Source organism: Sapajus apella, unplaced genomic scaffold (assembly GCF_009761245.1).
Source record: "Sapajus apella isolate SASKATOON/1434 unplaced genomic scaffold, GSC_monkey_1.0 scaffold33, whole genome shotgun sequence".
NCBI classification, from domain to species: Eukaryota; Metazoa; Chordata; class Mammalia; order Primates; family Cebidae; genus Sapajus; species Sapajus apella.
In genome coordinates this window covers 20,776,240-20,798,055 of record NW_022436973.1, presented here as the reverse complement: position 1 = coordinate 20,798,055, position 21,816 = coordinate 20,776,240, and the positions used below count along the sequence as shown (strand labels likewise).

Below are 21,816 nucleotides of genomic sequence, written 5' to 3'. Positions count from 1 at the left end.
ACTGCCGCCTTGAACTCTTGGGACTCAAGCGAACCTCCCACCTCGGCCTCCCAAGTAGCTGGGACTACAGGCATGGGCCACAGAGCCCAGCTAATTTTTTAACTCTTTGTAAGGATTTTGTTGTTGTCATTTTGTTACTCTTTTTTTTTGAGATGGAGTTTCACTCTTGTTGCCCAGGCTGGAGTACAATGATGTGATCTCAGCTCACTGCAACAATTGCCTCCTGGCTTCAAGTGATTCTCCTGCCTCAGCCTCCCAAGTAGCTGGGATTACAGGTATGCATCACCACACCCAACTAATTTTTATATTTGTAGTAGAGATGGGTTTCACCATGTTGGTCAGGCTGATCTTGACCTTGTGTGATCCACCCACCTTGGCCACCCAAAGCGCTGGGATTACAGGTGCGAGCCACCTTGCCCAGCTGTTTTTGTTATTTTTTCTCCCAAATATTTTTTATCTAGATAAAAAAAAAATATGAATCTCAGATATGGAACCCAAGCATACAAAGGGCTGACTATACTCATTTATTAATATATTTGTTCAGTTATTTCAAATATGGATCTATTTCTGCGTAAGTACATTGCAAACTTCTGGAGGATGGGCATAGTGGAAAATTCCTTTTTGATGTCTGTCAAAGCTATGTTCATAGTAGATGCCCTCAAAATATTTCATGGATAAAGGCCGAATTCAAGGTGACTTGATATGCAAATTTAAATCAAAGTCTGGAGATAAAAACCGAGGTTAAAGCTGTCACTGATAATACTTAAGACATTTGGAGAACCTAAGTACATCTAGAGCTGCATTCAAAGCTCTGGGGTCTACTTTTTTGGTTAACGTTCATTTGTTTTAATGTTTTTTGGTTAATGTTCATTTGTTTAATGTTCATTTGGTCACCTGGGACTTGGTATATAAACGTGCAACTACTCTGCCAACACCCTATGTGACTTTCTAGTCTTTGTGCCTGCCTTCTTTTTCTCCTAGATTGCAAAGTCTAGGAAATGTTTCTTGGTTAATGTTCATTTGTTTAATGTTCATTTGGTCACCTGGGACTTGGTATATAAACACGCGTCTACTCTGCCAACACCCTATGTGACTTCCTAGACTTTGTGCCTGCCTCCCCTTTTTCCCTAGATTACAAAGTCCTAATCTCCACACACTGAGATGTTGAACTTCTTTTACTGCCAGTTTGATAAGATTGGCAGAGAGAGATTAGTTTCTTATCCCTTGCTGGAGGTGGAGAGATAAAAACACCAGGGAGAAAAACTCAGTGGAAGATCTTCTTGAGTTGATGTTCAGAACAAGGAGGAGTCCTTGATCCTGGGCCAGCATCAATCCATGGCGCTTTTGATCTCACTGTGGTTTTGCTCCCCATTAAATGGGGAAAATACTTGACATTTTCTGACATCCCAGGGTCAACATACGCATAGCAGTAAATGTGATACACACATTAAGAGAATGAAAGGCAAAAATCACATGACCATCTCAATGGATGCAGAAAAGCACTTGAGAAAATCTGACATCCTTTCACGGTAAAAACTCTCAACAAATTGGGTATAGACGGAACGAACTTCGATATACCTTGAAATTTACCTTGTATGACATATTTGCAGTGAATATACTTAATGGTATAAAGCTGAAAGCTCTTCCACTAAGATCAGGAACAAGACAAGGTCCCCACTCTCACCACTTACATTCAACATAGTAATGGAAACCCTAGCCAGAGAATTAGGCGAGAAAAAGAAATGACAGGCCTTCGAATTAGAAGTGAAGAAGTAAAACTGTCTATTTACAGATGGCATGATCTTATAAATAGAAAACCCTAAAGATACCACCAAAAACCTGTCAAAACTAAATAAAGTTGTAGGAAGCAAAAGCAACATATAAAAATTAGTAATGTTTCTATATATTAACAAAGAACTATTCAAAGAAAAAAATGAATCAAAAATCCATTTTATATTTTACTATTTTGTAGAGAGAGGGTCTCACTATGTCACTCAGGCTGGAGAGCGGTGGCACAATCGTGGCTCACTGCAACCTCCACCTCCTGGGCTCAAGCTATCCTCCCATCTTAGCCTTCTGAGTAGCTGCGACCACAGCTGCATGCCACCATATCTGGCTAATTTTTTTTTGTATTGTTTGTAGAGATGGGGTTTTGGCATGTTGCCCAGACTGTTCTTGAACTCCTGGGCTCAAGCAATCTGCCTACCTCAGCCTCCCAAACTGCTGGGATTACAGGCATGAGTCACTGCACCCGGCCTACTTATTTGAGATGGAGTCTTGGCTGGCCACAGTGGCTCATGCCTATAATCCCAGCACTTTGGGGGAGGCTGAGGCGGGCGGATCACCTGAGGTTGGGAGCTCAAGACCAGCCTAACCAACATGAAGGTTTGGCTTTGTGGGAGGGTTTAAGACATAGTCTTTGCCCTTAGTGAGTAAAATCAGCCTGATGGATCTAAAAGTAGCAGAGTGGTAGAAACTTTGGAGAACTAGAGAATGCTGCTGAGCTAAAGCTTTCACTACCTTGCTCTAGTTGGCTGGAACCTCTCAGTAATGAAGGACTACCTGATTTTTCAAGAGAAGTCCGAAATCAAGATCATGTGAACATTTCACTTTTTAGAAACAAAATGCTGAACTTGAAGACAGGTGGTAAGAAAGTAAAATGGAACAATTAAATCAAAAAAGTAAATCCTCAGCCAGACACAGTGGCTCATGCCTGTAATCCTAGCACTTTGGGAGGCCAAGATGGGTGGATCACCTCAGGTCAGGAGTTTGAGACCAACCTGGCCAACGTGGTGAAACCCTGTCTCTATTAAAATAAATAAATAAAATCAATCAATCAATCCTCAAATGCAGGCCAATATGTGGCTGCTAGTTTGCAGCACAAACTACCAAGTCCTATTTTTTCCTGCTGTACCTCTAGCACCTCACAATTCCTAGCAGAACAGAAGTGCCTCTGGTATATGACCACATGAAGCTCATCCAAGAGACCCACCAGAGTGGCAATGAATCTGAAATTTCCATCATATGCAGAACAGCTGAAGCAACTGGAGAGGATTTTTAGCCTTGGAAATGACTAACAGGAGGCAGCGTAGTTGTTGCAAATAAGAACAGCCTTTTAAAAAGTTAGGGTATATGGTATCGCCAACACTTTGGAGTGGGGAGGAGGTTACTTTGAGGTAAAATATACATCTGACAGCTGACCACGGTCACCTAACTACTTCTATTTTCCACACCCACCCTTCCCCATTTCTTCACTGGCCCACTACCTAAAAGCATTTGGCTGTCATGGTAGTAAAGGGAGTTCAGGCTTTGCCTTATTAAATTTTATTTTTTATTGAGATGGAGTCTCTGTTATCCAGGCTGGAGTGCAGTGGTGTAATGTGGGCTCACTGCAACCTCTGCCTCCTGGATTCAAGTGATTCTCCTGCTTCAGCATCCGCTGTAGCTGGGATATAGGTGCCCGCCACCACACCCAGCTAATTTTTGTATTTTTAGTAGGCAGGCTGATCTTGAACTCCATACCTCAAGTGATCTGCCTGCCTTGGCCTCCCAATGTTGGGATTACAGGCATCAGCCATCATGTCTGGCCCAGGCTTTGCCTAATTTTAATCCCAAATATCTCACTTACTTCCTAAGAATCTTACCTAACTCAGGATTTTTCTAAGGATTAAAATGAGATATGTAATAAAAGCACTTGCCAGAATATCTGGCAAAGGGGTCAAGAAATGTTCAACATTATTACATAGGTTTAGATCTTTTCTCCTGTCCAACTATTAACCAGGCCCGACCCTACTTAGCCTCCAAGATCAGATGAGGTGGGGAGCATTCAGCGTGGTATGGCTGTAGAGGTTTAGGTCTTTTCTATAAAACACCAAATACAACTATGGCCAAAGCACAGAAATTACAGGGAGTCTGATTTTGGCTTAATCAATGATACTTTTGTAACAATTCCAGCTGGAATGAGATTACAAGTGTGAACGTTGAAATAGAGCAGCAAAGGCCACTGCTCAGGGGTCTCTGGAGAGGACATTCCTACTCCATATAGGAAGTTGGCTGGTTTCTGCTCCGACACTATGACTACTAAATAAACAGGATGAAAAACTACACTTATAAGGTACATCAATAAGAATATGACTGATCTCCATGGATATGCAAAGATACACAAAATATAGTCAGTGGGGGAGGGGAGAAATTATAGAACCACAAAATGTGAGCCTAAGTTTTAAAAATCAGACATGTATTTATGTGTTTAGAACATTTCAGAAAGGATATACTAAGAAATTTATTTGGGGCTGGGCACAGTACGCCTGTAATCCCAGCACTTTGGGAGGCCAAGGCAGGTAGATGAAGAGGTCAAGAGATAGAGACCATCCTGGCCAACATGGTGAAACTCCATCTCTACTAAAAAGACAAAAATTAGCTGGGGGTGGTGGTGCCTGCCTGTGGTCCCAGCTACTTGGGAGGCTGAGGCAGGAGAATAGCTTGAACCCAGGAAGCAGAGGCTGCAGTGAGCTGAGACCGAGACACTGTCTTCCAGGCCTGGTGACAAAGTGAGACTCTATCTCAAAAAAAAAAAAAAAAAAAAAAAAAAAAAAAAAATTTATTTGGAAAATCTTGAAGGTAAGCTGGAGTAAATGTACACTTTCCACCCCATGCCCAAATGTTTACTTTTCACTTTATACCCTTCTGTTCCATTTTTATTTGTTTTTTTGGACCAGCAGCATCAACTTTAAAAAAAAACAACCGAACAGGCCAGGCTCAGTAGCTCATGATTGTAATCCCAACACTTTGGGAGGCCAAGGTGGGAGGATCACTTGAGCCTAGGAGCTAAGGCTGCAGTGGGCCATGATTGTGCCACTGCACTCCAGCCTAGGCAGTAGAGCAAGACCTTGTCTCCAAAAATCAATCAATTAATCCATCAATCCAAATCATTTGGTTTGGCCAAAACCTTCTGATCTAAGCTTTGCTTGGCAGCCACTGCCCAAGATAAAGCTTTATGTATCACCTCACAATTCACTGTCAAGGCTTAGAAACTCACTACTGAACTCCCCAGCAAACACTCCCATTACTAAAAGTGCCTAATCTTGGAGGCTGCTTCAGGTCACCCTCTCTTTGTCCCTCATTTCCTGGGTCCTTTTTTCTTCCTCCACGTACACTCACTCCACTGGTGATCTCAAATAGCCCTCTGGTTTTTAAGATACTGTCCAAATACTGACTCCTAAATTTCTATTTCCATAAGACCCACTCTAAACTCTAGACACACTCATGCATTGCAACTGCCTCCCCAACAGCTCCATTTGGATATTGAGCAGACATCTAAAACTTGCTCTTCCCACAGCCATCATCTCAGCTGATGGCATGGCCAGGCTTCTAGTTGCCCAAGTCCATAACCTCAGGGTTGGGGAAAGTAGTGTGACTCATAATGCCAGCCACCTAGAAACTAAGGTAGATCTCGGTACTGGGATTAAAGATATCATAAAATCACTGAAGTGTTTTCTGAAATGTTTAAAGTTAACTCATTTTAACTCTAGGACTTGGATTTCAACATTTTAATATCTTTGGAATATAAGTCATTTTTTGCAAGCTAAAAAATAGAATCAAACGAAGGCAATCCAGTGCTCCAGGCATCCAGGCTGAGTCTTGCAATCATGAGCAGAATGATGACATAATACAAGGTGCTAGCAACAAGGCTATAAACTCTAACTAATAAACACTTATCTACATGCTTCATTAAGAACAGCCAAAAATCCTGCCCTTAAAGGAATAATCTACAGAACATCTTGATTTACAAGGGACAAAATGACCCCAATTATATGCTGTCCAACCTACTGGTGAACTGGATCAGAATGGGCCAAGGACTGTTAAACAGAGAAAGTATTTACATTTTGAAAACTTGCTGTGCAGGCTAAAACATTCCTGGCTGCTGTCAATAAGAAAGCAAGTAAAAAAAATTACAGATGAACTCACTGATCTTTGATTTTTACCAAGGTCTTCCACTGGAACATGAAGGTAGGGTTAAGTGTAGAGGATAAGATACTCCAACATTTTTTTTTTTTTTTGAGGTGGAGTCTTGCTCTGTTGCCCAGGATGGAGTGCAGTGGTGCGATCTCGGCTGACTGCAACCTCCACCTCCTGGGTTCCAACAATTCTCCTGCCTCACCCTCCTGAGTAGCTGGGATTACAGGTGCGAACCACCATGCCCAGCTAATTTTTTTGTATTTTTAGTAGAGATGGGGTTTCACCATGTTGGTCAGGCTGGTCTTGAACTCCTGACCTCATGATCCGCCCATCTTGGCCTTCCAAAGTGCTGGGATTACAGGCATGAGCTACTGCGCCCGGCCAAGATACTCAGATATTTTTAAAATAAATTACTTAGTAGTAAGAAATTAGCCATACTACATTCTTCCATTTGCTACAAGAACAAATTGGCAATGAAGACTATTTAAAAGAAATGCTCAGCTCTACAGAGGGTGGTGGCAAGCAACACTTTCCACTACAGAATAACCTCTATTCTTCCATGATTCATATTCCTATGGAAAAACTTGTCAGGAGCTCTTGCCAGGGCCAAGGGATGAGAAACAGAGCAGGTCATGTCCTAACTAGCTAACTGTAGGCTCAGTTAACATCTTTGGGAAGAACGCATAAAATCTGGCCATTGTTTACTTAAACACCCGCAAGATGCAGAATTTTTTAGCCCTTATCTAGAGTTTCTGCTCAGTATCTTAAAGCTGGGGCAGTCCCACTGTGACTCTTCTCCTCAGGTATGAGGTGCGTGCTAGTCATCGAAGTCTGGAATGTCATCATAGGAGTAACCGCGGTAGCCTTTGGATGCATAGTAAGCGATGCGCAGGTGGTAAAATCCGGGTAGGAACACCAGAATGCCAATGATCAGGACTGGAACGGCCCGGTCTGCCCCCTGGTGGCAGAAGGAGTCAAACACATTAGCACTCTTAAGAGTTACACATTTTAAAATAAAAAGTCACCTAATCTTTAGATTAGCATTTTATACTTTTCAGTACTTTTTTTTTTTTTTTTTTTTAGACAGAGTTTCGCTCTTGTTACCCAGGCTGGAGTGCAATGGCGTGATCTCGGCTCACCGCAACCTCCGCCTCCTGGGTTCAGGCAATTCTCCTGCCTCAGCCTCCTGAGTAGCTGGGATTACAGGCACGCGCCACCATGCCCAGCTAATTTTTTGTAGTTTTAGTCGAGACGGGGTTTCACCATGTTGACCAGGATGGTCTCGATCTCTTGACCTCGTGATCCACCCGCCTTGGCCTCCCAAAGTGCTGGGATTACAGGCGTGAGCCACCATGCCTGGCCTTCAGTACATTTTATTTGAGTTGTACACCACCAAGGGAAAAGGTTTCCTCATTAGAAATTGAAGGAAAACTACAAAGTACTAACAATTATAAAGAATGATCCAATCTCAACTAGATATTTTGGATTCTTTTCCTTTTTTAAAAGTTCTTAGTTGTAAACACACTGTGTCCTGTGGCCAATATTATTAAAACCTCTTCATATATTTAATCTTTAAGGGCATGTAACATTCCACTGAAATCAATGTACACAGTTTTACTTAACTGCCCCACACACAGCTGCTGGACACTTTGGTGGCTTTTCACGTTTTATAATTGTATAGATGCTACTACAATAAACTTCTGTGTTTTTCTTGCCTTTCAGGTTTTTCCTTTTTTTTTTTTTTTTTTTTGAGATAAAAGTCTTGCTCTATTGTTCAGGCTGGAGTACAGTGGCGTGATTACAGCTCACTGCAACCTCTACTTCCCAGGGTCAAGCAATCCTCCCACCTCAGCCTCCAAGTAGCTGGGGTTACAGGTGTGAGTCACCATACCCAGCTAATTTTGTTTGTTTGTTTGGTAAAGATGAGGTCTCACTATGTTGCTTAGGCTGGTCTTGAACTCTTGGGCTCAAGCAATCATCCTGCCTCAGCCTCTCAAAGTGCTAGAATTATGGGCTTGAGCAACCGCACCTGGCTGGCTGTGTTCCCTGTTGTGTGTTAATTATGGCCAGAATCGGTCAAGACAACTTAGACACTGTGTATGTGGGGACAGCCCATGAGAAAGAACCACTAACTACTTTAGGCTACTAAGATTTCATATTGAAGCTCAACAGGTATACTCCAAGAATGTTAAGAATGATTTAAAAAAAAAAAAAAAAGGAAAAGAAACTCAACAGGAACTCAAACCAAACCTAATGTAAGAAGGAACTGACTTATAAGGTACTGTGACCCCATACATATAATAGAATCACTATTTCTCTCCAAACACTGACCCATATGTTCATGGCACTGCACAGCTACAATGACAGCATGCTGCTCCAGCTACACCCTTTAGCAGTTAGGACTCCTGTATGCCAGGCTCTGCCGTGCTGTTCCAAACTATGACAGTGGGCAAACTGTCTAATCAGAGGCCAAGTGTGTCTACCTGACACTACCTCCCTTACTGGAATTATGGAAATTTACTATTGCTCAAAGGAAGAAAAACATGTTTTGCCAACAGACAACAAAATATAAAAGAAAATCTTTTTGTTCTTTCTGCTGAAACCTGCTGTACAGACATGAATATAAAAATAAAGGTTGAACCATGAAGAAAACTAAAACCTGAACAGAGAGTAATGAGATTGAAACCCTAATAAAAAGTCTCTAGCAAAGAAAAGCCTGGGACTCATAAAATTGTGAAGTGACGGGCAAGAAAAAAAAAATAAATAAATAAAAGGGAAAAAAAAAAAGAGAAGTCTGGGACTTGATGGTTTCACTGCTGAATTATACCAAACAGTTAAAGAATTAATACTTGGCCAGGCATGGTGGCTTACTCCTGTAATCCCAGCACATTGGGAGGCCAAGGCAGGCGGATCACTCAGGATTTCGAGATCAGCCTGGGCAACATGGTGAAACCCCGTCTTGACAAAAAATACAAAAATTAGATGGGCATCGTAGTATGCGCCTGTGGTCCCAGTTGCTATAAGCAAGGCTGAGGTGGCATGATCATGTAAGCCTGGAGAGGCAAAGGTTGCAGTAAGTTGAGATCATACCATTGCACTCTGCCTGGGTGACAGTGAGACCCTGTCTCAAAAAAAAAAAAAAAAAAAAACAGGGTAGAAGAAAAATAACCTAATCCTATTGAAACTATTCTGAAACAGACAAGGAGAGAATACTTCCAAACTCATTCTATAAGGCCAGTTTTACCCTGATACCAAAACCAGGCAAAGATGCATAGAAAAAAAGAAAACTATAGGCCAATATCCCTGATAAACACTGATGCAAAAATCCTGAATAAGGAGGATAATACTAGCAAACGGAATTCAACAACACATTAAATAGATTGTTCATCAGGACCGAGTGGGGTTTAACTCAGGGATGCAAGGATGGCTCAACTTACACAAATTAATCAATGTGATATAATTGTATCAGGAAAATGAAGGACGAAAACCACATTTTTATGATTATTTCAATCAATGCTAGAAAAGCATTTGATAAAATTCTACATCCTCTAGGTACAGGGGCTCACACCTATAATCCCAGTACTTTGGGAGGCTAGGGTGGACCTTGCACTGACTGTAATTAACACACAACGGGGAACATGGCCAGTGGAGTGCAGTGGCTCAAGCCTGTAATTTCAGCACTTTGGGAGGCTGAGGCAGGAGGACTGCTTGAGCCCAGGGGTTCAAGACTAGCTTGGGCAACATAATGAGACCTCATCTCTATCCAACAAACAAAAAAATTAGCTGGGTATGGTGACTCACACCTGTAACCCCCGCTACTTGGGAAGCTGAGGTGGGAGGATGTATTGAGCCTGGGAGATCGAGGTTGCAGAGAGCTGTGATCACACCACTGTATTCCTGGATTGCTTGAGTCTGAAGTTCAAGATCAGCCTGGGTAATATGGCAAAACCTTGTCTCTACAAAAAATGAAAAAAAATTAACCAAGTGTGGTGGCGCATACCTGTGGTCCCAGTTAGTTGGGAGGCTGAGGTTGCAGTGTGCTGAGATGATGCTGCTGCACTCCAGCCTGGATGACAGAGTGAGACTCTGTCTCAAAAACAAAAACAAAAAATACGCTGGGGAAAGAATCAGTCTTTTTTGTTTTAAGATGGAGTTTCACTCTTGTTGTCCAGGCTGGAGAGCAGTGGCACCATCTCAGCTCACTGCAACCTCTGCCTCCTGGGTTCAGGCAATTCTCCTGCCTCAGCCTCCCGAGTAGCTGTGATTACAGGTGCCCACCGCCACATCCAGCTAATTTTTTTTTTTTTTAAAGATGGGGTTTCACCATGATGGCCAGGCTGGTTTTGAACTCCTGATCTCAGGTGATCCACCCACCTTGGCCTCCCAAAGTGCTAGGATTACAGGCGTGAGCCACCATGCCCAGCCTTAATTTTGTATTTTTTAAGTAGAGACGGAGTTTCACCATGTTGGTCAGGCTGGTCTTGAACTCCTGACCTCAGGTGATCCACCCACTTCGGCCTCCCAAAGTGCTGGGATTACAGGCGTGAGCCACTGTGCTGGTCAAGAACCAACCTTTTCAATAAATGGTATTAGGAAAACTGGATATCCATATGCAAAAGAATGAAACTAGACCCCTGAAATCTCTTGCCATATACAAAAAATCAAATGAAAATGGATTAAACACTTAAACATAAGATCTAAAACTATGAAGCTCTAAAACTCTCCTAAGACCTAAAACTCTCCAGGATGTTGGACTCGGCAAAGATTTCTTGAGTAATGGCCCCAAAAGCACAGGCAAACAAAGTAAAAAAGATAAATGAGATCACATCAAGTTAAAAAGCTTCTGTACAGCAAAGGAAACAATCAACAAAGTGAAGACACAACCCATAGAATGGGAAAAAATATATGCAAAGTATCCATCTGACAAGAGATTAATAACCAGAATATACAAGGAGCTCAAACTCTGTACGAAAAACATCTAATAATCCAACCAAAATTGGGCATTTTGCAAAATAAGACATACAAATGGCAAATAGGTATATCAAAAGGGTGCTTAACATCACTGACCAAAGATATACAAATCAAAACTACAATGAGATATCATCTCATCCCAGTTAAAATGGCTTTTTAAAAATATAGACATTAGGCCGGGCGCGGTGGCTCAAGCCTGTAATCCCAGCACTTTGGGAGGCCGAGGCGGGTGGATCACGAGGTCAAGAGATCGAGACCATCCTGGTCAACATGGTGAAACCCCGTCTCTACTAAAAATACAAAAAATTAGCCGGGCATGGTGGCGCATGCCTCTAGTCCCAGCTGCTCAGGAGGCTGAGGCAGGAGAATTGCCTGAACCCAGGAGGCGGAGGTTGCGGTGAGCCGAGATCGCGCCATTGCACTCCAGCCTGGGTAACAGGAGCGAAACTCCGTCTCAAAAAAAAAAAATATAGACATGAGGTCTCACTATGTTGCCCAGGCTGGTCTTGAACTCCTGGGCTCAAGTGATCCTCTTGCCCTGGCCTGCAAAAGTGCTGGGATTACAGGTGTGAGCTACTGTACCCAGCCAAAATAGCTTATCCAAAAAACAGGCAATAAGAAATGCTAGTGAGGATGTGCACAAAAGGGAACCCTCGTACAATGTTGATGGGAATGTATGTTACTATAGCCACTATGGAGAACAGTATGAAGAAGAACTACCATATGATCCAGCAATCTCACAGCTAGGTATATACCTAAAAGAAAGGAAATCAGTCTTGTCAAGGAGATTATCTGCACTTCCAAATTTATGGCAGCCCTATTCACAACAGCCAAGATTTGGAAGCAAGCAAAGTGTTCTACAACAGACAAATGGATAAAGAAAATGTGGTACACATACAGGATGGAGTACTATTCAGCCACAAAAAAGAAAGATCCTGTCACTTGCAACAACATGGATCAAAACTGGAGAACATTATGTTAAGTGAAATAAACCAGGCACAGAAAGACAAACTTTGCATGTTTTCACTCATTTGTGGGAACTAAAAACTAAAACAATTGAACTCATGAAGACTGTACAATGATGGTTACTAAAGACTGGGAAAGGTGGAGGGGGCGAAATGGGGACAGTTAATGGGTACAAAAATATAGTTACATAGAATGCGTAAGTGCTAGTATTTGATAGCACAAGGTGACTAGGGAATGATTTATTATACCTTTAAAAATATAATAACTAAGACTGGGAATGGTGGCTCACACCTGTAATCCCAGCTCTTTGGGAGGCTGAAGTGGGCAGATCACCTGAGGTCAGGTGTTACTGACCAACCTGGTCAATATGGTAAAACCCCGCCTCTACTAAAAATACAAAAATTAGCCAGGCATGGTAGCTTGAGACTGTAGTCCCGGCTACTCAGGAGGTTGAGGCAGGAGAATCACTTGAACCCAGGAGGTGGCAGTTGCAGCAAGCTGAGATTGCACCACTGCACTCCAGCCTGGTAACAGAATGAGACTCCTCCAAAACAACAACAACAATGTATATACACATAATAACTAAAAGTAGGCCGGGCACAGTGGTTCCTGCCTGTAATCCCAACGCTTTGGGAGGTCAGGAGTCTGAGACCAGCCTGGTCAACACGGCAAAACTCCATCTACACTAAAAATACCAACATTAGTCGGGCGTGGTGACATACATCTGTAATTCCGGCTACTCAGGAGGCTAAGGCATGACAGCAGCTTGAACCTGGGAGGCAGAGGTTGCAGTGAGTTGATATCACGGTACTGCACTCCAGCCTGGACCACAGAACAACTCTGTCTTAAAAATAAATAAATAAAAGTATAATTGGAACGTAACACAAGTGATGAATGCTTGAGGTGATGGATACCCCATTTAGCCTGATGTAATTATTATGAATGCATGACTGTATTAAAATACCTCACATATCCCTTAAGTATATACACCATGTACCTGTAAAAATTGAAATAAAAGTTGGCCAGGTGCAGTGGTTCACACCTGCAATCCCAGAACTTTGGGAGGCTGAGGTGGGCAGACTGCCCGAGCTCAAGAGTTAGAGATCAGACTGAGCAACACAGTGAAACCCTGTCTCTACAAAAAAATAAAATGAACAAAAATAAGTCAAAAATATATCAAATTAGCTGGGTGTGATGGTGCACACCTGTAGTCCCAGCAACTTAGGAGGCTGCGGTGGGAGGATCACTTGAGCCCAGGGAGGTAAAGGTTGTGCCACCGCACTCTAGCTTGCAAGACAGAGCAAAACCTTGTCTCAGAAAAATAGACTACTGGGATGGACAGACACATGGACACGGGGACACGCATACACACACACACACACACACACACACACGAGCCGTGGCTAGTATTTTATGGCTCTCACAGCTTATTTCCACATGCCCGTCAGCTTACCCCTTTGCTGATGTAGCCTGAGAGCAGGAGGGAGCCTATAATAATGAGAAAGGCGCCAATCAAAAACAGCACAGTGGCAAGTGCAATGGCCTTATAAGGGATCTTTGGAGGGCTTTTCTTAAACTGGAAGAAAAACAGAGATGAAAAAGACAAGGAAGAACATTAGGCAAATACCAGGGTTCAAACATTTTATTTATTTATTTTTAATTTTTATGTTTTTAGAGATAGAGTCTTGCTCTGTCACCCAGGCTGGAGTGTAGTGGTGCAATTATAGCTCAATGCAGCCTCAAACTCCTGGACTCAAGCAATTCTCTTGTCTGAGCCTCCCAAGTAGCTGGGACTACAGGTGTATGCCATCATGCCCGGCTAATTTTTAAGTTGTTTTGTAGAGACAGGGTCTCACTATGTTGCCCAGGGTGGTCTTGAACTCTTGGGCTCAAGGGAATCCTCCCACCTCTGCTTCTCAAAATGCTGAGATTACAGGTGTGAGCCCTCAAACCCAGCCTCAAACACTTTAAAAAAGGGAGGAGAGCTCATGCCAGTAATCCCAGCAATTTGGGAGGCTGAGGCAGGTGAATCACTTGAGCTTAGGAGTTTGAGACCAGCTTGGGCAACACGGTGAAACCTCATCTCTACAAAAAATAAAAAAATTAGCTGGGCGTGGTGGTATGTGCCTGCAGTCCCAGCTACTTGGGAGGCTGAGGTGGGAAGATGGCTTGAGCCCAGGGGGTGAAGATGCAGCAAGCCAAGATTATACCACTGCACTCAGCCTGGGTGATAGAGCCAGAGCCTGTTACGAAAGCAACAACAACAACAAAAATGGGAGGGTAATTAAGAATCAAACTAGATGCTTTATGTGTCTTAAGTATGTCCTACCACCCAGTGCAGCTCTGAGAAATAAAAGGGACTGGCAACAGATGAAGCTCTAGTTATTGTTCTCACGGTTACTCAAAGGAGTCTCAGTTTCTAGTTCTAATCTCATTCCATAAATCATTGTTTCGTAAGCAACTTTATAAAGACATTTCTGTTTTTGTTTAAAAAACACCCTGAAAAGATGAATTGGCTTTGACTAAAGTGTAAATAAAGTGATAAAAAAAAAATTCCACCTAACAAAAATATTACAATTCCTTAAAAAACAACAACAACAACAAAAAAAAACACTCCACTCATCAAAACACAATCTGATTAGTTTCTGATTAAAGTAAATAAAACTTGTAATTACAAGACTCTGGCATTACAACTAAAAATTCTTAGAAATGGACAATACTAGTATTGGTTTGAAACTGCCCTGTCAAGGTCCCCGTCTGCAATTATGGCTGAAAGAGTCTCAGAGCTGAGTTTTCTTCTTGTTGCTCCCTCTCCCCAGGGACAGTTATCAAAACCCCCCTCTGGGAGGTCTTCCTGCTAACTCAACAGAAACATGGCCAGCCAGTCTTGTCAGTTCTCTTCTGCATTTACCTGAAGGTCAATGTAGCCATCGTCTGTGCTGGAGAGCCTTGAATATTTCACTTTACTACTGGGGATTCCAGTAGCCAAGTTGGTACGGGACGGCATCATAACACGCCGACACAGCTACAGTATGAAAACAAAAACCCGTTATTGTCTGTAGGTGACAATGGTGCATCACGGCCACTGAGTTCAGGATTATTAGAGCTGTGCATTGGAGTTCTGGGTTGCCATGTCAGACTAGCAATGGGCAATTTATGCTTCACTGCTAATTTTCATTGTGTCAGAAGCATATGCATGTGGAAAACCAAATATGCCTGTGACACAGTGAAGACATTCTCAGTATGTATTAAATATCTACCCTGGTCTGTCCTTGTAGAATGAGTGAAGACACTCATCAAGAATCACATTCCAGTTTATTTTGCCACCAAAATTCCCTGACTCTTACTTTTTCCAAAGTCACACAGAAACTAGGAAGAAGAGTGGGGACTTAAATCCAGGACCAACTGACACCACAGTGTTATCTGTCCCCTGCTCCTGCTTTATTTTTATTTTTTGAGATGGAGTCTCAGGCTGGAGTGCAGTGGCACTATGTTGGCTCACTGCAACCTCCACCTCCCAGGTTCAAGCAATTCTCCTGTCTCAGCCTTCCGAATAGCTGGGACTACAGGCATGTTCCACCATGCCCAGCTAACTTTTTGTATTTTTAGTAGAGATAGGGTTTCACCCTATTAGCCAGGATGGTCTCGATCTAACCTCATGGTCTGTCTGCCTCAACCTCTCAAAGTCCTGGGATTATAGGCATGAGCCACCGTGTCTGGCCCTGCTCCCGCTTTTAAGGAAAAGAGGAGCATATACTCAAGATTCTCTTGTTTGACAGGGAGAAAGAAGAGGGCAGGGAATGGAATACACTCACATCAGCATTTTGCCTATTTCCTGTGGACAGAAATCAACCTTTTAATGTAAAATACCTGTGAAGTTTCTTGCTGTAAATTTGTGTATATATATCTTTTTTTCTTGAGTTGGTGTCTCGCTCTGTCACCCAGGCTGGAGTGCAGTGGGTTGATCTTGTCTCACTACAACCACTGCCTACTGAGTTCAAGTGATTCTCCTGCTTCAGCCTCCTGAGTAGCTGGGATTAGAGGCATGCACCACCATGCACGGTTAATTTTTTTCTTTTTTATAGCCGAGTTCCCCTCCCCCATTTTTGTATTTTTTTAAAGTAGAGACTAGGTTTCACCATGGTGGCCAGGCTGGTCTCAAAGTCTTTTCTTTTTTTTTTTTTTTTTTCTTTTTTGTGGTGGCGTCTCCTTTTGTCACTCAGGGTGGAGTGCAGTAGGGTGATCTCCACTCACTGCGGCCTCCACCTCCTGGGTTCAAGCTATTCTCCTGCCTCAGCCTCCTGAGTAGATGGGACTACAGGTGTGCACCACCACACCTGGCTAATTTTTGTATTTTTAGTAGAGACAGGGTTTCACCATGTTGGCCAGGCTGCCTTGAACTCCTGACCTCAAGTGGTCTGCCCACCTCGGCCTCCCAAAGTATTGGAATTATAGGCGTGACCCACTGTGCCAGGCCTTGAACTCCTAACTTCAAGTGATTCCCCTGCCTTGGCCTTCCAAAGCGCTGGGATTACAGGCCACTGAACAAGGCCCCTTGTAAATCTGGATAAGGCTCTGGCTATCAGTACTATACTAGTGCCTCCAGAAGAGCCCGCCTCTCTGTTCTAGCCCAAGCACTGTGAGTAGTGATTTCATTTTCCTAATTACTTCTGTACCTACCTTAAGAAACAGAACACTGTACAATATTTATCTCACAATAAATTTTAAATAAAGAACAACAAAAAAAGGAATAAAAACCTGGCTTCTTGTTCAAAATATTCAAAGTAGACAGTGGTAGTGATATTATGGCTATTTTGTCACCAGTTTAAGAGACAGTGGATAAGTCTGAAAAATAAAAACATTTAAATTGAGACAATTTGTATTTATAGGCTGGGTGTGTGGACTTAGGCCTGTAATCTCAAAACTTTGGGAGGCTGAGGTGGGTGGGTTACCTGAGGTCAAGAGTTTGAGACCAGCCTGGTCAACACGGTGAAACCCCGTCTCTACTAAAAATACAAAAATTAGCTGGGCGCAGTGGCATACGCCTGTAATCCCAGCTATTTGGAAGGCTGAGGCATGAGAATCCCTTGAGCCTGAGAGGCAGAGGCTGCAGTGAGCCCAGGTTGCACCACTGCACTCCAGCCTGGGTGACAGTACGAGATTCTGTTTAACAAAAAAATTTTTTTTTTCTAATTTGTCCACTTTTCCTCCATAAAGTAACAAAACTATATGATCAAAATGGGCAAATATATTTTTGGCAATTATTATAAAGTTATTTAAATTCTAAATTTAAAAACATCTTTAAAAATGAGAAAAAGGGCCAGGCGCGGTGGCTCAAGCCTGTAATCCCAGCACTTTGGGAGGCCGAGGCGGGTGGATCACGAGGTCAAGAGATCGAGACCATCCTGGTCAACACGGTGAAACCCCGTCTCTACTAAAACATAAAAAATCAGCTGGGCATGGTGGCGTATGCCTGTAATCCCAGCTACCCAGGAGGCTGAGGCAGGAGAACTGCCTGAACCCAGGAGGCGGAGGTTGCGGTGAGCCGAGATGGCGCCATTGCACTCCAGCCTGGGTAACATGAGTGAAACTCCGTCTCAAAAAAAAAAAAAAAAAAAAGAAAAAAAGTATTTCAATAAGGGCAACATAAAAAAAGACTAGTTTTTCTCTTGGAGGGCATTTTGTAAATTTATCATCATCATCACAATAATCGTGGTTAGTACTTAGTATTTTTTAGGTGCCAGCTGTTCTAAGTACTTTATACATACTTAATTCCAAAAATTAACAAACTGTTTTAAGTGGCTTTCAGTCAATGTAAAATAACTAGCATAATTAAAGAATTGGTGCTAAATATTCATGTCTTTTTTTTTTTTTTTGAGACGGAGTTTCACTCATGTTACCCAGGCTGGAGTGCAAGGCGCGATCTCGGCTCACCGCAACCTCCGCCTCCTGGGTTCAGGCAATTCTCCTGCCTCAGCCTCCTGAGTAGCTGGGATCACAGGCACGCGCCACCATGCCCAGCTAATTTTTTGTATTTTTAGTAGAGACGGGGTTTCACCATGTTGACCAGGATGGTCTCGATCTCTTGACCTCGTGATCCACCCGCCTCGGCCTCCCAAAGTGCTGGGATTACAGGCTTGAGCCACCACGCCCGGCCTGTCTTTTTTTTTTGAGACGGAGTTTCGCTCTGTTGCCTAGGCTGGAGTGCAGTGGCGCAATCTTGGCTCACCGCAACCTCCACCTCCCAGTTTCAAGCAGTTCTCCTGCCTCAGCCTCCCGAGTAGCAGCTGAGATTACAGGCATGTGTCATTATGCCCAGCTAATTCTGTATTCTTAGTAAAGACGGGGTTTCTCCATGTTGGTCAGGCTGGTCTCGAACTCCCGACGGATTCACCAACCTCGGCCTCCCGAAGTGCTGGGATTACGGTTGTGAGCCACCGAACCCAGCCCCTCTTGTCCCTTTTTATTGATTACATCCTGGTCTAGAAATCAAGTATTGAAAAAATTAGCGTAATGCAAATTTCTATACTTTTCAAAAACGACTGGATCAAACTGCGTCACTAGGGTTTTAGTGTTGTGATCCCGACTGCATTTAATTCCATTAAACAAAGTTCAAACTACCAATATGTGTAGCTTTTGAGGGAATTTAGCCACATGTAACTCGCATTTAGGCTTTTTAAAAAAGTATGTCCTCTGACATTAACTATTCATATATACGCAAAAAACAATACATCACCGGGGCAGTGAGGGAGGGGGGAGACGAATGTTTATTCTTGGCAAAGAGGATTCTAAAAGAGGGAAAAAGTAAAAACAAGTATTTTCAAAGTATCAGTTCTTGTTCCCAACAGGCTTTTTATCAGCTCACCGCAACCCCTATACTCCCTTAGCACCTGAATATTAAGTTCTAAAAGCATCATAAAACGTTTGGCACAGTGCCTGGCATTACGCGCCTTTACATACGTTATTCTTCTGCCAGTCTTCAGACCTTGCCAAGGAGAGAAATAAGAACCGGCGCGAATTTACACATAAAACAAACAAAACTGGCTTCTGGAAAAAGGCCAACCGTGCCTGCGCGAGTGAATGCCCCACAGGGACGACTCGGAGCTTGATTTCGGCGGGGTACGCAGTCTTGGTCACCCCCAGAGCCCGAGAAGACGCTTCTGTCCCCGCCCCGCCGCACGCACGCACACCTTACCGGAGCGCCGCGCCAGGCTGCCCGCACGCCCAGAGCTCGTCCACGGTTGGCAGCACCAGAGGATGCATGGCACGGCCCGCCTAAAAGCTACCCAGCCCGCCCCAGGCGAGATCAGTGCGCCGGAAGTGGCGTACCGGAAACAGGCGCGCCGGAAGTTGCGTTTTCGGGAGCGTTTGTCTCGTCACTCAGCATCCGGGCTCTGGGGACCGAGTGTTGCTCCGTGGGTTTTGTTTGAGCGGCCGCGACCTCTGCCCGTTGCCGGTTACCTTCGCTAGGGCGGGCAAGCACCTAGGGTCCCTACCCACCTGGGTCCGAGTCAGGCCCAGGGCTAGCCGGCTACGTGGTTTCTCTCCTCGCTTTAGTACAGGGGTCAGGTTAGAGAGCGCCGTGGCTTCCCAGGGAGGCAGAAGCCGAATTTGTCGCAGCCTCAGGACCAGCAGTCAGAGCCGCCAGATCTTAATCCGCTTGCAAGGCGCAAGCCTTCCACGGGCACGCGCTGTCAGCACTCCACTATCACACTTCCCTTGAATAACACTCTTATCTCTGCTGTCAACACCACACTGCACTTCCCTTGAATAACTCCACAAATTTGTGCTTGTCTTCAGGCCTTGCCCAGGTAAAAGACCTGCCCACAAGGGACATTTTGCTGCACATGAGCTTTTTAAAAAGTTAGGTTTAGGCCGGGTGCGGTGGCTTACGCCTGTAATCCCAGTACTTTGGGAGGCTGAGGCGGGCAGATCACCTGAGGCCAGGAGTTCCAGACCAGCCTGATCAACATGGAGAAACCCCGTCTCTACTAAAAATGCAAAATTAGCCCGGTATGGTGGCGCATGCCTGTAACTCCAGCTACTCAGAAGTCTGAGGCAGGAGTATAGCTTGAACCTGGGAGGCAGAGGTTGCAGTGGGCCAAGATTGCACCATTGCATTCCAACCTGGGTAACGAGCGAAACTGTCAAAAAAAAAAAGTTACTAAGGTATAATTTATACACAAGTACAAATAGATGAACTCCGAAAATGCACGCTGTCCTGGAACCAATCTAGATGGAAATATGTTCATCATGCCTATACACAAGTACAAATAGATGAACTCTGAAAATGCACGCTGTCCTGGAACCAATCTAAATGGAAATATATTCATCATGCCTATACACAAGTACAAATAGATGAACTCTGAAAATGCACGCTGTCCTGGAACCAATCTAGATGGAAATATATTCATCATGCCAAAGGTTCATCGAACCCTTTTGCAGCCTATTTCCTTCTCCACTCACAGTCACACTGTAAGTAAATGAATATTTAATTACTGGACATGGTTAATTCTCACTTCCAGTAACTAGAACTCAGTCCAAGTAATGTAAGAGAGAAACCAGTCATTTAGACTTGGGACCAAATTCTCAAAAGCAGAGTTCAAAAAATAAAAAGGATAAAAAAACAGTCATTTAATGTACCAAACACAAAATGCACTGGAAAAAAGGATGATAAAGCAATTTTTTAAAGTATTTTTTCTGGCCGGGCACGGTGCCTCACGCCTGTAATCCCAGCACTTTGGGAGGCTGAGGCGGGCGGATCACGAGTTCAAGAGATCCAGACCATCCTGGCCAACATGATGAAACCGTCTCTACTAAAAAAATATAAAAATTAGCTGGGCATGGTGGCACGCGCCTGTAGTCCCAGCTACTGGGGAGGCTGAGGCAGAATTGCTTGAACCCAGGAGGTGGAGGTTGCAGTGAGCCGAGATCGTGCCACTGCACTCCAGCCTGGCGCCTGAGCAACTGTCTCAAAAAAAAAAAATCATTTTTTCTAAAGCCAAATGTAGCCGTGAGGGGTTGTATATCTCTACTTCTGTGATACTAATGTTAAGTTCCGATAACCTCCTATCAAACTAGCCAAAAATATATGTATATATATTTTTTGAGATGGAGTCTCACTGTGTTGCCCAGGCTGGAGTGCAGCGGTATGATCTTGGCTCACTGCAAGCTCCACCTCCTAGGTTCAAGCGATTCTCCTGCCTCAGCCTCCCAAGTAGCTGGGATTACAGGCGCCCGTCACCACGCCCAGCTGATTTTTGTATTTTTAGTGGAGACGGAGTTTCACCATGTTGGTCAGGATGGTGTCAAACCCTTGACCTTAGGTGATCTGCCCGACTCAATCTCCCAGTGTTGGGATTACAGGCCTGAGGCACTGCGCCCAGCAAAAAAAATTCTTAATGCGCAGCACAGTGACCTTGCAGCTATCAGTGGGAATGTTTTTAAGTCATTCTTCACAATTTCAGGGCTTTTTCACTTTCTTGGTTGGATCCAACATCCAGGGAATTTAACACATTTTAGGCTGGGTGCAGTGGTTCACACTTGTAATCCCAATACTTTGGGAGGCCAAGGCAGGTGGATCAGAGATCAAGACCATCTTGGCTAACACAATGAAACCGTTTCTATTAAAAATACAAATTAGCCGGGCGCGGCGGCTCAAGCCTGTAATCCCAGCACTTTGGGAGGCCGAGGTGGGTGGATCACGAGGTCAAGAGATCGAGACCATCCTGGTCAACATGGTGAAACCCCATCTCTACTAAAACTACAAAAAAAAATTAGCTGGGCATGGTGGCACATGCCTGTAATCCCAGCTACTCAGGAGGCTGAGGCAGGAGAATTGCCTGAACCCAGGAGGCAGAGGTTGCGGTGAGCCGAGATTGCGCCATTGCACTCCAGCCTGGGTAACAAGAGCGAAACTCC

The 21,816-nt window shown here is 43.8% G+C and overlaps 1 protein-coding gene across 4 annotated transcripts; it reads right to left on the bottom strand.

Annotated features, from left to right (window-relative positions):
• Window positions 1-6,386: 6,386 nt before the first annotated feature.
• Window positions 6,387-19,234, bottom strand: TMEM230 (transmembrane protein 230). Of its 4 annotated transcripts, none has more exons than XM_032295486.1 (4): window positions 19,091-19,234; window positions 14,807-14,920; window positions 13,349-13,471; window positions 6,387-6,916 (listed from the first exon to the last, which is right to left on the bottom strand). In XM_032295486.1, exons 2-4 carry the CDS (start codon window positions 14,903-14,905, stop codon window positions 6,776-6,778), a joined length of 363 nt encoding a protein of 120 aa, XP_032151377.1. In that variant the 5' UTR covers window positions 14,906-14,920; window positions 19,091-19,234; the 3' UTR covers window positions 6,387-6,775. The 4 variants fall into 4 exon arrangements, with proteins under 4 accessions (XP_032151377.1, XP_032151378.1, XP_032151379.1 ...); XM_032295487.1 differs by having other exon boundaries at window positions 18,856-19,226; XM_032295488.1 differs by lacking the exon at window positions 19,091-19,234 and adding an exon at window positions 19,002-19,061 and having other exon boundaries at window positions 14,807-14,922.
• Between the last annotated feature and the right edge of the window lie 2,582 nt (window positions 19,235-21,816).

Excerpts from the sequence above, each read along its gene's own strand:
- TMEM230 (XM_032295486.1), bottom strand. The coding sequence starts at position 14,905 with ATGATGCCGTCCCGTACCAACTTGGCTACTGGAATCCCCAGTAGTAAA. Across the intron at positions 13,472-14,806 it reads ATGGCTACATTGACCTTCAG|TTTAAGAAAAGCCCTCCAAA; the intron begins GTAAATGCAGAA and ends TTTTTCTTCCAG. Across the intron at positions 6,917-13,348 it reads CAGGCTACATCAGCAAAGGG|GGGGCAGACCGGGCCGTTCC; the intron begins GTAAGCTGACGG and ends TTCTGCCACCAG.